General features: G+C 39.3%; 1 protein-coding gene across 1 annotated transcript in view; it reads right to left on the bottom strand.

The window, feature by feature from the left end:
- Window positions 1-14,231, bottom strand: part of Tnip3 (TNFAIP3 interacting protein 3) — a 101,608-nt gene that overhangs the window by 18,842 nt on the left and 68,535 nt on the right. Inside the window, exons 6-9 of the mRNA XM_052173850.1 lie at window positions 12,282-12,347; window positions 11,150-11,251; window positions 8,889-9,017; window positions 4,424-4,537 (exon numbers count right to left, since the gene is read on the bottom strand). Coding sequence (XP_052029810.1) covers window positions 4,424-4,537; window positions 8,889-9,017; window positions 11,150-11,251; window positions 12,282-12,347 — 411 coding nt within the window. The remainder of the gene's footprint in view (window positions 1-4,423; window positions 4,538-8,888; window positions 9,018-11,149; window positions 11,252-12,281; window positions 12,348-14,231) is intronic.

Here is a 14,231-nt window from a genome sequence, read left to right as displayed (position 1 = left end):
TCTTCATATAGGAGCATCTTTAAAGGCAAACCATTACAGACAGAGAGTTCACGAGAGTTCATGCAGGTGATTAATAATGGATAGTAAAAGAAGTAGTGGGGTGAGATAGTTCAGTGACAGAAGGGTGTCCAATTTTCTAGAGATAAAACCCTCAATGCAGTTGTTTTTTTTTTTTTAAGATTACATTATGCAAGTGAACTGAGAGAAACACCAAGAGCCACAGGTGCTTGTGGGTTTGTCAAGCAAACTACATTTGTTAGATCACACTCTGAGACATCCTGTGCGCCTGTGATACAATCTAAGAGGTACCTGGGTTTCTTGACATTCTCTATAATTCCTAAGTATTGTCTATTCACTGTCATTTTAGGAATAGCAAAAATGTGGGTAGTTCTGGACCATCCAGTGCATTATTTGAAAATGATGTCATTGAGACAATGGGAAATGCTCTGGGGGGATAAAACTGTTGATAAAAGAATAGAGGCCTTATGTTTGGGCCAAGATACCTATTTTAGTTTCTTGCCTTACTAATTTTTCTTTCTCCATTTAACAAGATTTTTGTCTAGAGAGAAAAAATGTGTTATTCATCAGGAGATTTCAAGTCATTAGTTCCAAAGTTGATCTTGATGTAGCTGTGAGTGACTTACTCAGAAGCCCAGGGATAGGTGTGTTGTCAGCAGTAATGCCACATGAAAGAGACTGCCCCTGGTTGTGATATGTTGATTTGATCTTGAAATTACCAAGGGCAAGTTAGAAATTAAGCTAACTTTTAAGTAGTGATACAAATTTGTCAGTTCATATCTTTCTGTCTTGGTAAAAGTATTTAGATATAAATACAGAAATTTGGACTGCTTACTAAATGAAATTGGAGTTGGTAAGCCTGAAACTGAGACCCTCTCTCTCATTTCTGTGAGAGAAGTATGATATGTGTAAAGCAGGACACTTGCTGCTTTGTGCACCTTCTGTTCAGTCAGGCCTGCCCCCATGTCTCTGCAGCCCAGCACAATATCAGCCTGAGAGATGAGAACACTGGGACCCAAGATAGTTATGCTGTTTAGAGCCACAATGCTTTGCTTTATGTTTCTCACTATTAAATAGTGAGAAGTCCCAACTTCATCTTGCTAAGTCAGCAACCTAGATCTTCCATACCTGACACACATAGAGTTAGCTGGCTTTTGACTTCTTAGTCATCCTGATGACATCTGATGCCCACGTTATTCATTTTTATAAAGCATGGGCGAATGTCCCTGTCAGTACATTTAGCATGAACCATCAAATCATCTCCTGCACCTTTTTTTTTTAGGTTTCTTTTTTTTTTAATATTTTTATTTTCTATATTCTTTGTTTACATTCCAAATGATTTCCCCTTTCCCGGATCCCCCCTCCCCATATGTTCCATAAACCTTCTTCTCTCCATCCATTCTCCAATCACCTCCCTCCTTTTTTTTCCTCTGTCCTTATATTCCCCTCCAATGCTAGATCAATCCTTTCCAGGATCAGGACCTTCTCCATACTTCTTCATGGGAGTTATTTGTTCTCCTGCACCTTTTTATGCATTCTGTTACTATTTTACAATAATGAATGAGATATTAAAAAATGTTTAGGCTATCATAGCTTGAAAGAAAATTTCTAATAGATTTAAGTTATTAGATCTGGGGATGTTTTTTTAGCTATAAACACAATTTTCCTATATTGCGCTTAGACAGTTGATTGCTTTATTGATATAAGTAAAATATTACAGATGTCATTTGGACAAAAGTTACTTGTGGGTCTTTCTATATAATGTCAAACAGATGAATATATGTTACAGAGCTTTTCAACAGGACTGTACACTGACTGCCAAACCTCAACACCAAGTTACCACCAACTGAATTTAATACAGTAGGAATGAAATATGGTAGGAAATAAAATAATTTCTGCTCAAACAAAATGAATTAAAGTAGCTTTGCATGTAAGAAATAAATGAGAGGGTAATTTGTTCACTAGAAATAATTAGAACATTTTGCCGATTGTTATGTTACTTATTAGATTGCATAAATGATTTTCACAAAATTAGCTAATTATATTTTGATCCCCTTTAACTTAAATTTTTATTACATAAAATAATTTCTAATTCCTTAGAAATGGTTCTGTCAAAATTACTGATGTAAAATTTTGAATTTCATGTCAATCCTAGAAAAAGAGTCAAGAAAATAAAATTTAATTCATAATGTACAGTGATTAAGAAGGAAAGAAGGATAATTAATACTTTAACATTTCCTGAAAGACTGAAGATTTTGAAGCTAAATGGCCAGTCAAGCAGGTCCCATGTGAGTTCTCTCCTTATTCAAATATCTGACATAACTTTCAAGTAGAATGTTTTTGTTCCTTAAATTATAAATCACATTCTTTAAGGTGTGTGTGTGTGTGTGTGTGTGTGTGTGTGTGTGTGTGGTATAAAAATAGAAGGTCATGAAAAGAGAGGAAGAAATCTTAAGGGAGAGATGATAGAGGTTAAAAATCAAATGTGACAAGTACACGGAACATAAAATGAGTGAAGCATCTGAAGGAGGGAAGCATCTGAGAGGATGGGAGCATCTGAGAGGAGGAGAGAAGCATCTGAGATGAGGGAGTATTTAGAGGAGGAGGGAAGTATCTGAGAGGAGGGGAGCATCTGAGAGGAGGGAAGCATCTGACAGGTGGGAGGTATCTGAGAGGATGGAAACATCTGAGAGGAGGGAAGCATCTGAGAGGAAGGAAGCATCTGAAAGGAGGGAGGTATCTGAAAGGAGGGAAGCATTTAAGATGAAAAAGAATGCCAGGAATAGTGAGACAGGAAAAAGAGTGGCAGACACAAATATATTTACGAAAACGTCACAATGGAACCCTTTACATTGTATGTTAACTTCAAAATTAATAGATAGGAGGCATTAGTTACATTTTTCTTAATTGACATCAGAATTTACTTAGCATAGTAATTTCCTGAGCCTACTTTTAGTATATTTTATTGCACTTAATTTCCTTATATTTAATATTCTCTACCTCCTGAAACTGGCTTCCTTGAAAGTGCAGCAGTTTCATTAAATCTGTAAATCCACTGAACAAAACCTGGGATTTCACTAGGCATGTGCGTAGCATTTAGAAATATGTATGCCTTGGAAGGCAGGAACATTCCAGCACAGCCCTTCAAAGAAAACGTCTTCAAAACAACTTGCCTGTATTTGAGTAGTAGGTAGTTAAACTCTCATTCCACCAAGATAAATATTATAAGAAAAAGATCAGAAGAACTCTTATTTCATAAATAGTCTCTGGGACTCAATGTTGGGTAATTCTTTAATATACTTAAGTTAAAAGGAATTTCTAGTGGTTTTTATCTCCTTATATGAACGTATGGGGATGATTTCATCCCTGGTAATAACCTCTTAAAAAACAAGTGTCAATCACTAGAACTCAAAAGGGCTGAAGTTTAAAAAAAATAAGAAAATAAAAATAGAACATACATATGCTTGGCGAAAGTTCCTTGTACTAACCTATAACTGAGAATTCAGTCTGTCCAACCAGGATTGAGAAGTTACTTTTCCTCTTAAATATTTAAATTATTTCCAGAAAAGGTATTGTCTGTGCTTTTCCAAACTAAAGTATTCATAACCTCTGCTCATGAATATTCCATCATGGTAGAATATAGAGATACTTAAGATTATAACATTATCTTGGGTTGTTTGGAGAGCCATTTTTTTTTTTAATTCTTGGGCATGCACGAGGAGCTCAGAAGTAAAGCAGCATGGATAATTTTTTAAAACATTTTTAAAAATTATTAAAAGTTTTAAAAGTTATTATTATTTTGTTCTATCTTCCATGTATACCACTGGCCAATGTAGTTCATTGCCGACACTATTTCAATTTCTAAGATGGAGCTAACTAGCAATAGCTCCTAGATGAAATCACTGAATTCATTACACTAAAAGCATTTCATGTGGCAGTTGGTGGTGTGATCACTATAGTCATGCAATTAGAAACAAAAATGGTTAAACTATGAATTAAGGATGTCAGCAATAGAGCCATTAAGCACAGAGGAGATGGGTTTCGATGGCCTCTTTGCTATTACAAACCAGGGTACACTTGAACTAAACCATTTTCCCAGAAACTTGTCCTTGCTGGGAAAGACATCAAACTTTACCATTTAATTTCGCAGGTCATCTATGTACTTTGATCTAGTAACAAAGTCCACTCGGTGAACGTTAGAGAGGCTGAGGTGGTGGCAGGAGGGAGCTGATGTCCAAAAGCAAACTTGTTGGTCATCTACTAGCAGATGGAAGGGACTGAGCTAGCCTGATTGTCAGGGAGCAGGATTCTTTTTTTTTAAAAAAAAAAAGACACTGAACCTGTGAGACATGTCAGAAAGAGGTAAAGTGCTCAGGCTGTGATCTCACCACTTGTGGCCTCTTACCTGCTGATTGTGACGTTCTGACTCTGTTCTCCTGGCGTGGCTGCACCTGCCTTTATCCTTCCCTGAGTCCTCGGCAAGCGAACAGCTCCCAATTGTCAAGGCTTCCTGAAGAACCTATATTAAAAATGAAGCACGCTGTTGGTAAGAGATTTACAGAGGCAGATGCTAGCAGCAGACCATTGGTCTGGGCGTGGGGTCCCAAATGGAGGAGTTGGAGGGTGGTCCGGAGGAGCTGAAGGGGTTTACAGTCCCATGGAAAGAACAACGATGTCGGCCACCCAGATGCCCCAGGACTCCCAGGGACTAAGCCATCAACCAAGGAGTACACATGGTTCCAGCCAAAAATATGGCAGAGGAATGCCTTGTTGGGCATCAGTGGGAGGAGTGGTCCTTGGTCAGGTAAAGGCTCAATAGATGCCCCAACAATCGAGGAGGGTGGGTGGGAGTGGGTCGGGTGGAGGGGCATATACTTGGAGGTAGGGGGTGGGAGGAAGAGGTGGGGGCTTCAGGGAGGGAGGAGAGGGGGAAGACGGGGAAAGGTTTTAGCAATTGAAATGTAAATGATTATATTCAATTTAAAAAAAGAGATTTACAGTCATCTTAGTATTTTTTCATATGTGTTAAAATCTCCTCTAGTCCAGGAGAAAGCATTTTTTTTAATGCTTTCCACATGGTTGACTAGCTTTTCTCTTTTTTGTTTTCTGCATGCATGCGTATCTTCCAAGTCTCTGTGTTCCCCACAATGATGTGTATAGTGCTCAACCTCCAGTACTTTGAAGGGGATCACTTATGTTGACTTCCCTGTCTCCTAGCTAAGAAAAGCGAAGAAAAGACAAGACAAGAAAAGAGGAAGAGCCTTCTGCGGATCCTCGGATTTCTTCCAGTGTGTTTGCTATGTGAACTCTTCAATATTTAGTGGCGCCTAGAAGAGCAGATTCCCTGGGCATCCTCCAGAAGTTCTGAATCACTAGGTCTAATGGGGGATCCGAGAACACTGCTGTGTACCCACGCCCTATCTCCAAGGAAATCTATACCAAGTGCCCATTTGTACAATCAAGGCCTGCTGTTTCTCTTCTGCTCTATCCTTTCCTAGCACTAGCTAGCCAGACATATTTATGGTTTATCAAAACATCTATTTACGCATGACTGTATAGGATGATATAGGCTATAACTTTATGATTTTGCCAAGGGATGAGAAGGCAAAGATTATATATGGATGTTACCACTTTTTTGGAGGGTTACAATCCATGATGAGTTTAATAAAAATGATTTTCAACATTATAACAGATGCTCTCATCCATGAGTATCCTCAGCACCATAATTGACAGCTTAATACATTAGTCAGGTGAGCCCTCTGGACTCAGAAAGGGTTCATCTCAGAGGTCTATGAATTCACTTCCTTGAGGAACAGCTTACAAAGCTTAGGGGGGCAAACAGGTAATCATAGTGGCAGTTCACACTGCTACAAAGGACAGTCATGAAGGCAGAAAGGAAAGCCAACTTATAGTCTTGAATAGATTTTTGTCACACTGGGAATTTCCTACTAGTGGGTTTTAGAATCTATATACACCTCCTAGTTCAATGGAAGTATTAATTTTCAGAATATTGCAGGGGAAACTGAAGGGATCAATATAGCCTCAGGACCCCCAAGACTATGTTCTCAGCACAAAGGAGAAGAGAGAAAAAGGCAGGAAATCGGAGATAATGACAAGAGATACAGAATGAGGGAGAAGGAAAGGGAAGGGAACAAAAGAGAGGGATTTTGTCCTGGGTTGGGGAGGTGGGGGCAAAGGACTGCCTCTGGAGAGAGACACAGGCATGGCCCATAGGAAATGTCTAAAGGTAAAAGGTAAGCCCTGTGTTAGGATGAGGTGTTTGATTTTAATTGGGCATGTTTATTAGATGAGCCAAAGAGGCCATTTGATCGCTGGACCTCAGGAGGAGGAAGTAGCCAAATAAGGGGATAGATTTTGGTGCTATCTTTAAGAATGTAATGTAATGGTTTTCAGAAAAGCAAAGGAAGTGGGAGAAAAGGGCAAGGCCTGTCAGAGCTGTGCTTGGGCTGGCTAGAGTTCCTTCAGAAAAAAATTGGTTTTGTTGTTGTTTTATTTTACTGTTTTTGTTCATTTGTTTTTTGTTTTGTTTTGCTTTGTTTTATTGTTCTTCTAGGGAAACATTAAAAACCAAAGTTGTTAAATTGGTTTTTGTATTATATACTTATTTGTTTATGATGGTGAGTTGGGAATCTTTATGAGTGTGAAAGCATTCAGTTCTTTTGTAACATGTATGAGCTGCATACTTTTAGGCCATAACAATAAAGTTGAATATTTAAAGCTAGATGAACAATAGTAGAGAGAGTCCTGAGAGGGTGGCACAAATGTGTGACAGCAATCAAGTATGCCAGTGCAATGGCCAGGATATGTGACAAGACTCCTTCAGGAGATCATCTTATTTTAATTGCCTGGTTACCTCTCAGTGTTCTTCTGAAAATTTAAAAATGAATTATGGATACAATGTAAGTTGAATCAACATTTGTTTCATCTAGGTACGGTCCAGTTTCCTTGAACCTATCCTAGATGAATCCTTTTCACTATCAGTTCTCATACACTGAACAATGCAGCCATTCCCAAAATGATGGGGTGGTAATTGAAGTGAAAAAAAAAATACTTGTACATCTTTGCGTACAAAGATGAATTTTGTTAGAATTACTTTTTTCTTGATGAGATTTTATGTTTCTGTGTACCAAACTGTAACATTACTTTTTTCTTTGGAGATACACCTGCTTGGCCTGGAGCTTGCTCTAGAGACCAGCCTGTCCTGAAGTTGTAGAAGATCCTCCTGTCTCTGCCACCCAAGTGCTGAGATTATAGTTGGGCAAGGCAGCTGCCTATTGCTTTAAATTTAAACAGGTTTTGTCAACCACAATCATCAATTGCAATAAAAAATAAACAAATAAAACAAACAAACAAACAAAAAAACAGCATGTACACATGGAAATAAACCAAAATACAAAACTCTTGACTGTTTATATGCTTTTGTTTGCATTTTTGCTTTGTTTTGGTTTTTGTTTGTTTGTTTGTTTGTTTGCCTTCATATAGCAATATGACCCAGAGCTCAAATATGATCACAGTTATCCTATGTCCTCTGATTCATGTAGAGTAATTTTTCCAGTAGAGGATAAAAATAAAAAGAGAAAAAGAAACCTTCCTGTTTTCTCTTGAAGAATGACTTGTGCTGCAAGCTGACCTAACGCCAAGTCTGGTTAGCACACAGCTCTCTGAGCATGAGCTATGGTACAGTCCAACGTATAGGACCAGACACATTGTAACGGTCAGCCTGCTACTTTCTTTTGCTGTAGATCATTTCTGTTACTTTGGTCATGAAATACCTAATTGAGTGATGCATTTCTCAGCTCATCCACATTCTTTAATATGCCTGTGTTTATACTTGGTTCAGCTCTTAGAAAAACAACAGTACAGTATTTATGTTTTTGTGTTAAATTGGGCTTCTCATTCCCCCAGAATATTACATTAGTTAATGAAACAAAACTCATACACACATACATACACCCATGTACACAAATGAATACACACATATATATACACATATACATATACACAAATATATGCATACACTTATATACATACACACATATATATGCACATACTTGCATACATCACACATATACAAACATACACATATATACACATGTATATGTATATATTACACACACACATATATACACTTACATCATACATATACATACACAAACAGATATTTATATATACTATACATATACGCATATATACACACATACATATACACACGTATCACACATATATAATACACACATATATGTATACATACATGCCAGCATATATACATACACACATATATACAAATATGCCCACATTCACACACTCATTGTCATCCTCGTATAGCAATTCAGTTTCTTGTCTGAGCTTAGCTATTGATCCACTTGTGGCCCGGAAGCCCTGCCTCTTTCTGTGGCTGGTTCCTACTCACAGTGGATTCAGGCTTGCTCCCCAGACAGCAGTCTCAGCCTTGGATTTGGCCCTGAGCATGCTTCCATACATCATGCATGCATCCTGCCCAGTTCCAGAGCTATCACTTTAAAGAACAGCTTGCTTCCTCAGGAAGCCTTTGTGGTTGACCAAAATATACATTATTGTTCAGAATCACCCCGTGCAGTTGTGTGGTCCGTTAAAAAAAAGTTCTTCTCTTTATTTCTACTTTTCATGGTTTTTTTGCAGGGACAAAAATTCCCTAAAGCATCCTAGCCAAATATGGCTACATGCTGTGGCTAGGCGCTCTATGTAACCTGGAGAGACCAGCCTCAGCAGAAGCAAGGGGAACCTCACTGTGGCCCTGGTTCTGCTGTGATTCAGAAGGACTCCTGCTGAGGCTGTCATGGTGACTCTCCTTGCTTCCCCTGCTAGGGTACCTTGTTGAGGCGTTTGATTTCACAGACATAATGCTCTTTCTTCCTATTGGCCAGAGCGTTGTTTTCCTTCAACAGCTTATTCTCCTTCTTCAGTGCTTGTAATTCTTTCCTTAGGCTGTCCTTCTCCTTCTGAAGAAAAGGACAAGAAAACAAGATCCAAATCAAAAATTACCGAAGGGAACAATAGGACCGAAATCCTCAAGAGTGGCTGCCTAGAATAGTCATTCCCCAAACAAGCAAACAGACCCTGCAAGGTTTTCTCTACCGTTCCTTTTGAGCAATATTCTCTGAAGGAGGGACAGGACTACTGAATATATCAAAACTTAATGCTATTGCAATGATCCTAGGGGTAAAACTTAAATCAATGGGTGTGGTACTTCCTATTCCTAAGGAACTGGTTTAAAACATTTAAAAGGCCTTAAAAAGTGTGTGTGTGTGTGTGTGTGTGTGTGTGTGTGTGTGTGTGTGTGAAAGAGAGAGAGAGAGAGAGAGGTGGAAATCACTGAAATAAACTAATATTAAATATCTCAAGACCAATCCTGCACCATTCTATACCAAAGACATAGACAATAATTTTTACACAAATAAGGAACTTCACTATAGAAAAATATTCAGAGTATAGCATTGCCGTAACTACAGTTAAATGGCAAAAATCCAGCCTCTGACTGGCTGGCTGTCAGTCCCTCAATCTCCAAGAAGTTCACTGTTTTGCATAACTAAAGATCCTGACTCATGTCTCTCAGTTCTTCATTTCATGCAACAGATAGTAAAATTTTGTGGAGTAAATTGAACCCTTAATGAAAATTCAGTCTAGAAAAATAAATATTACAGAATATAGACAGCTCAAGATGAGAAATAACTAACATAGTGGTTAAAATGTCACTTCAGTCACTTTCCCATCTAGTTATTAAATTTAAGAAATCAACCTTTAGCAACTTATTTTCTTTAAAAGGGAAAATATCTCATTAGCACTTCCAGGGACTGGTCCTACACACTTAGATGAGTTAATCCTTTTCTACTTAACAGAGGTTAAGACAATATTATTACATTACATCTAGGAAAGGTTCCCGAGCACATAAGGAAAAGAATTATTGAAATTCCTGGCTAGGGTTTAGCTGGAGAAGGAAGTGAGTGTATGCTACATAACAGGTAACAGAAAGGGAATTGTCACAACAACATTGTTTCCTGCTTCACACTGACAGTAACCTGAGCAAGATGGGCAAAGCTGGCCTATGGCATGGTGAGTGTCACTCCTGGCAGGAGGGAAGATATTCAGCAGCCCTCCTTTTGATTGTCAGAGTACTGAGACAACAAGGATTTGGGATGCCTCCCCGCCAGGAATCTCATGCTGGGAATGAACCCTGATGCCAGCCAAAGAGATTTCACAGGTGTGTGTGCGTGTGTGTGTGTGTGTGTGTGTGCGTGTGCGTGTGCGTGTGCGTGTGCGTGTGTGTGTGTGTGTGTGTGTGTGTGTGTGTGTGTGTGTGTATGTGTGTGAATTTGTCAGATTCACAGGGCAGAAAGGGCAATGACTGACCAGTGAGTATCCCGCAATAGCCACAACTTAACCAGGACTGCTTAGTGGTGAGCACCTCTTGACCTCTGTTTAAAACTGATCATCATGTCAGAACCCAGAACGTGAACTTCAAGTTCACCAAAACCTCTTTCTTCTTGTCCTTCCCAATGTGGTACACACACTGGCTAAATTTCCTGTCTCAGGTTTTCACAATGAATTGTACCTTTAATTTGCCCATTGAGAACAGTGTCTGAAGGATACAGACTTCACTCTAGAAGTTCTGCTAACAGTTTTGCTGGACTTCTGCACTTAAATGTATGGTAGTGACAAGCTTTCCTTGCGAATACTTATAGTTGTTTTTATTCTTACTGTAGCTTCAGAGAAAGATCATTGGAATTTAATATTCTCCTTTCTTATACCTAATCATAAAGTCCAATGACTCAGGCGAAGGGAGAAACCCCTCTCATTGCAGCCGGAAGCCTGGGTTCGGGTCCCCATGTTCTTAAGACTGCTAGATTTAGTGAGACTTTGTCATTAGCAATAAAAGGGTATCACAGAACAGACTCCGAAGACCTGCAAGGTTCTCATCCAGTCAGCCACCTCCTCATTTCCAGACACTGAAGGCACGCCTCCCTCCCTCCCTCCTTCACTCCCCAACCTCCACTCTGGGGCACTGTGCCTGAGTGTGGCTTCCTAGGGGGCTAGTTTTCAAAACCAGACCTTGCTCAACCAAGAGGCCACCCACCTCGAGCTCCTGCCTGTCGCCCTCTGTTACACTTTGTTTCTGTTCCTTCTCTAGGGGGTGAGTATTTTCTGTGGCCGCCAGTTTATTTTTCAGCTCCAGGACCTTAGAATCATCAGAGACAATTGCAGACAATCACATCAGGTGTCCATTCCAGCGCTCTTGTGATCAAAAGACCCTTACCCCAAGCTATTCAAAAGGACCCCCAAGGAAGACCTCTTTGCCACACTACACCAGCACGTTTGCATTTTAAAGGGAGCTCCCTCTACAGAGAAACCACACAGGGCTCTGAGCTCTCTGGATGTGTCTGGTCTCTAGGAGGAAAGGGGGAAGAAAGAGCCACAGGTGGACACGACGCAGGTAGAACCATCCAGGCCTGGAATCTGTTGTTCTACATCCTGACAAATCAAATCTCTGAGAGAGAAACTCAGACAGGGTTCTTTCTCCAATTTGAGAGTTATCCCTGTTCTGACCTCTGGCCACTCTGGGAAGTTATGGGAATATTCTTTCTGGGAACAATGTTGTTACAATTTGGAGCCACAGGCTGGTCCAGGATGGATAGAACTAGGTGGCCAGACAACTGTAGTGGTTCACTATCTTTCTGTTTCTAAACTTCTCTGAGTATCAAATGGGGAAGAAAACGCAAGGGCTGTTGTATTACTGTGGTCTGCTTTCTTCGTTCTGAATTATTTAGCGGAATTTACTTCTGTCTTTTTGAAAATGAAGTGATTTCAAATAATAACGACTTTTAAGTTATCAAAAAAAAATTCCCCAAGAAAGTTCCTTTCTGGCTAAAAAAGCATTTCCACTGCATATGCTTCAGAGAAAGCAGAAGCGGGCCTTTCCCTTCCGCTCTGTCTCTACTGCTGTTTCTCTCTGTGTGGAAGGTGGCTTTTCTCATGGACTCTCACCGACCAGACCTCAACCTTAACTTGGCAGTAACAGCTCAGAGGTGGGAGCACTCAGGAGAGCTCCTGGGTCAGATCAAGCAACTGACTGACTCTGCATCCTCAGGATGAAGAGACTAATCATGAGCATAGAACTCTGTCCCTCACTTGCCAGTAAATAGGGATCCACAAAATTGCCTTCTGGCCCTACCAAAATTAAAGAAACCCCCAAGGGAAGAGTTTCTTACCTTTCTTTCATATAACTCTTTCATATTTCGGAATTGCTGGTCCCACTGTTGATTGACCTCCAGGAGCTGAAATTATTAAAACTTGGTGATTCAACAAAAGATTTCAATCTGTTTGGAAGTTTAGAAAACATGAGATCACTGTTTGAACTTAGATTTTCAAAGCCTTGGATAAAGGCAGTTCTCCCAGGAAGCTGGGGCTGGGCTGGGCTGGTTTTGAGGTTAGGCTAGAAAGAGTGGATTGTGAGGACATGGGTAGAAGAGCAGCCTCTCACCCCAGAGTCTGGTAGCATCTTCTCAACAGCTAAGTCAAGAACTTCAACATCTACTGTAAGACATCTACTGTAAAAAGACAAATTTCCTTTTAGAGAGGTTTCAAATAAGATTGTTAGAACAGCCATAACATCTTTAATAAGATTGTTAAAACTCAAGGCCTGAGTGTGAATGGCTTTTCTCTTTTCCAACTGTAAACCAACAGTTATCTAGGAATCTCATTCACATTGGAAAAAAAGGTATCTTAAGTTCTTTCTCATGCAAACTTTATGAACCACTGTTTATTTTATCAGTGTACAGTCCTACCCAAGGAACCTCAAGGGCTATCCTATAACCTGTCTTATCAAATCAAGTAAAGGAAAAAATGTTCCTATGCAGCTCTGTGAGTTGTAACTTGAGTCACCAAAATAGTTTGCATAGCTACCATTAGGAGAGTAAGCACAGCTGTCTCATGAGGAGCCTACACCCACATTCTGCAGCGTACCTTACTCAGTCCCTGAAAACTTCTCTTCTTATTGTTTAAGTCTATATTTAACTTTCTTTGTCATAAACTCTTACTTAACTTCATCCTAGCTAATCCTGAAATTCTTTTCTCTGGTGAAGTCAAGAATCTGGCTTCCTCTGAGTAGTGGTCCCAAACGCCAAGAGAACACCTCACACTGTAGGTAGCTGTGCTGGGCTGTGTCCCACCCCCATAGCTCCCTTGCTGGAAATTTGGAGGAACACATTCTCAGATCTCAATAACTGGTTCATGAATAAAAAAAATTAGATAAGCCATATCTTGACAAGTCAGCTGAGATGTTTATTAGAAACGTTCTACTTTTCTTATTTTTTTCATCTTTATTTGATTTAGCCAGAATCTGGGGAAACTTTGTAAGCATTTATGTTCTGTCAGATTATTAAATGAAGACTCTCTATATTTTTCTTGTTTGTTTACTATGTCTACAAGAATGAATTCTTGTTACAGCTTTTCAAAGAATTTATCTTGAAGCACAAACTCTACTAACATCGTCATTTGTTTGCAGTGACGTGCTTTAGAATGCAGACAAATGTTTGATTCCTCCTGGATGAAGGTAAAATACAATCATTCTGAAAGTATGGATTTTCAAGAGTGATCTTCTTTTGCCAGAAGTATTTAGACAGTATTTAAAAATACATTTAAAACTCTTTGCTAACTAGATGAAAAAATACCTTGGTCTTTGTTTCATATTGTTTATAAGAAAAGTTCACAATTCTGTGTTAAAAAAAAAAAAACTCCACAGTTAACAGCATGAGGCAGATATCAAGAAGATTGTCACAGTGTCCAAAAGCAAATATTAATTAATTAATATTAATTAACTAATTGAAATCCAAAACTTCCACCTAAATAAAAACAAAACCAAAAGCCTAATCCAGAGTGGCAGCCACTAGAAAACTCTTAGAGCTACTTGGCATACAACTGTAGACTAGACTACAAAGATACTTGGTCCATTGCCACGCACAACTGTGCCATGCTGGCATTCTGCCACAGGTTAGTGATTTTCCAAAAGGACATAGCACTACCCAGCATCAAAGGGGAGGAGAAGGTTCTGAAGAAGAAATGAGGACGTTGAAATGCACAGAATGAGTCAGCAAATGAACCACAGAGCTCATGTGTAATGTATCAGTTCTGCTTTTCACCTCCACTGTCAAGAAGAAGGA

This window comes from Apodemus sylvaticus, chromosome 2 (genome assembly GCF_947179515.1).
Source record: "Apodemus sylvaticus chromosome 2, mApoSyl1.1, whole genome shotgun sequence".
NCBI lineage: Eukaryota > Metazoa > Chordata > Mammalia > Rodentia > Muridae > Apodemus > Apodemus sylvaticus.
Note: the sequence above shows the minus strand (reverse complement) of the source record. Positions and strands in the feature narration are given on the sequence as shown.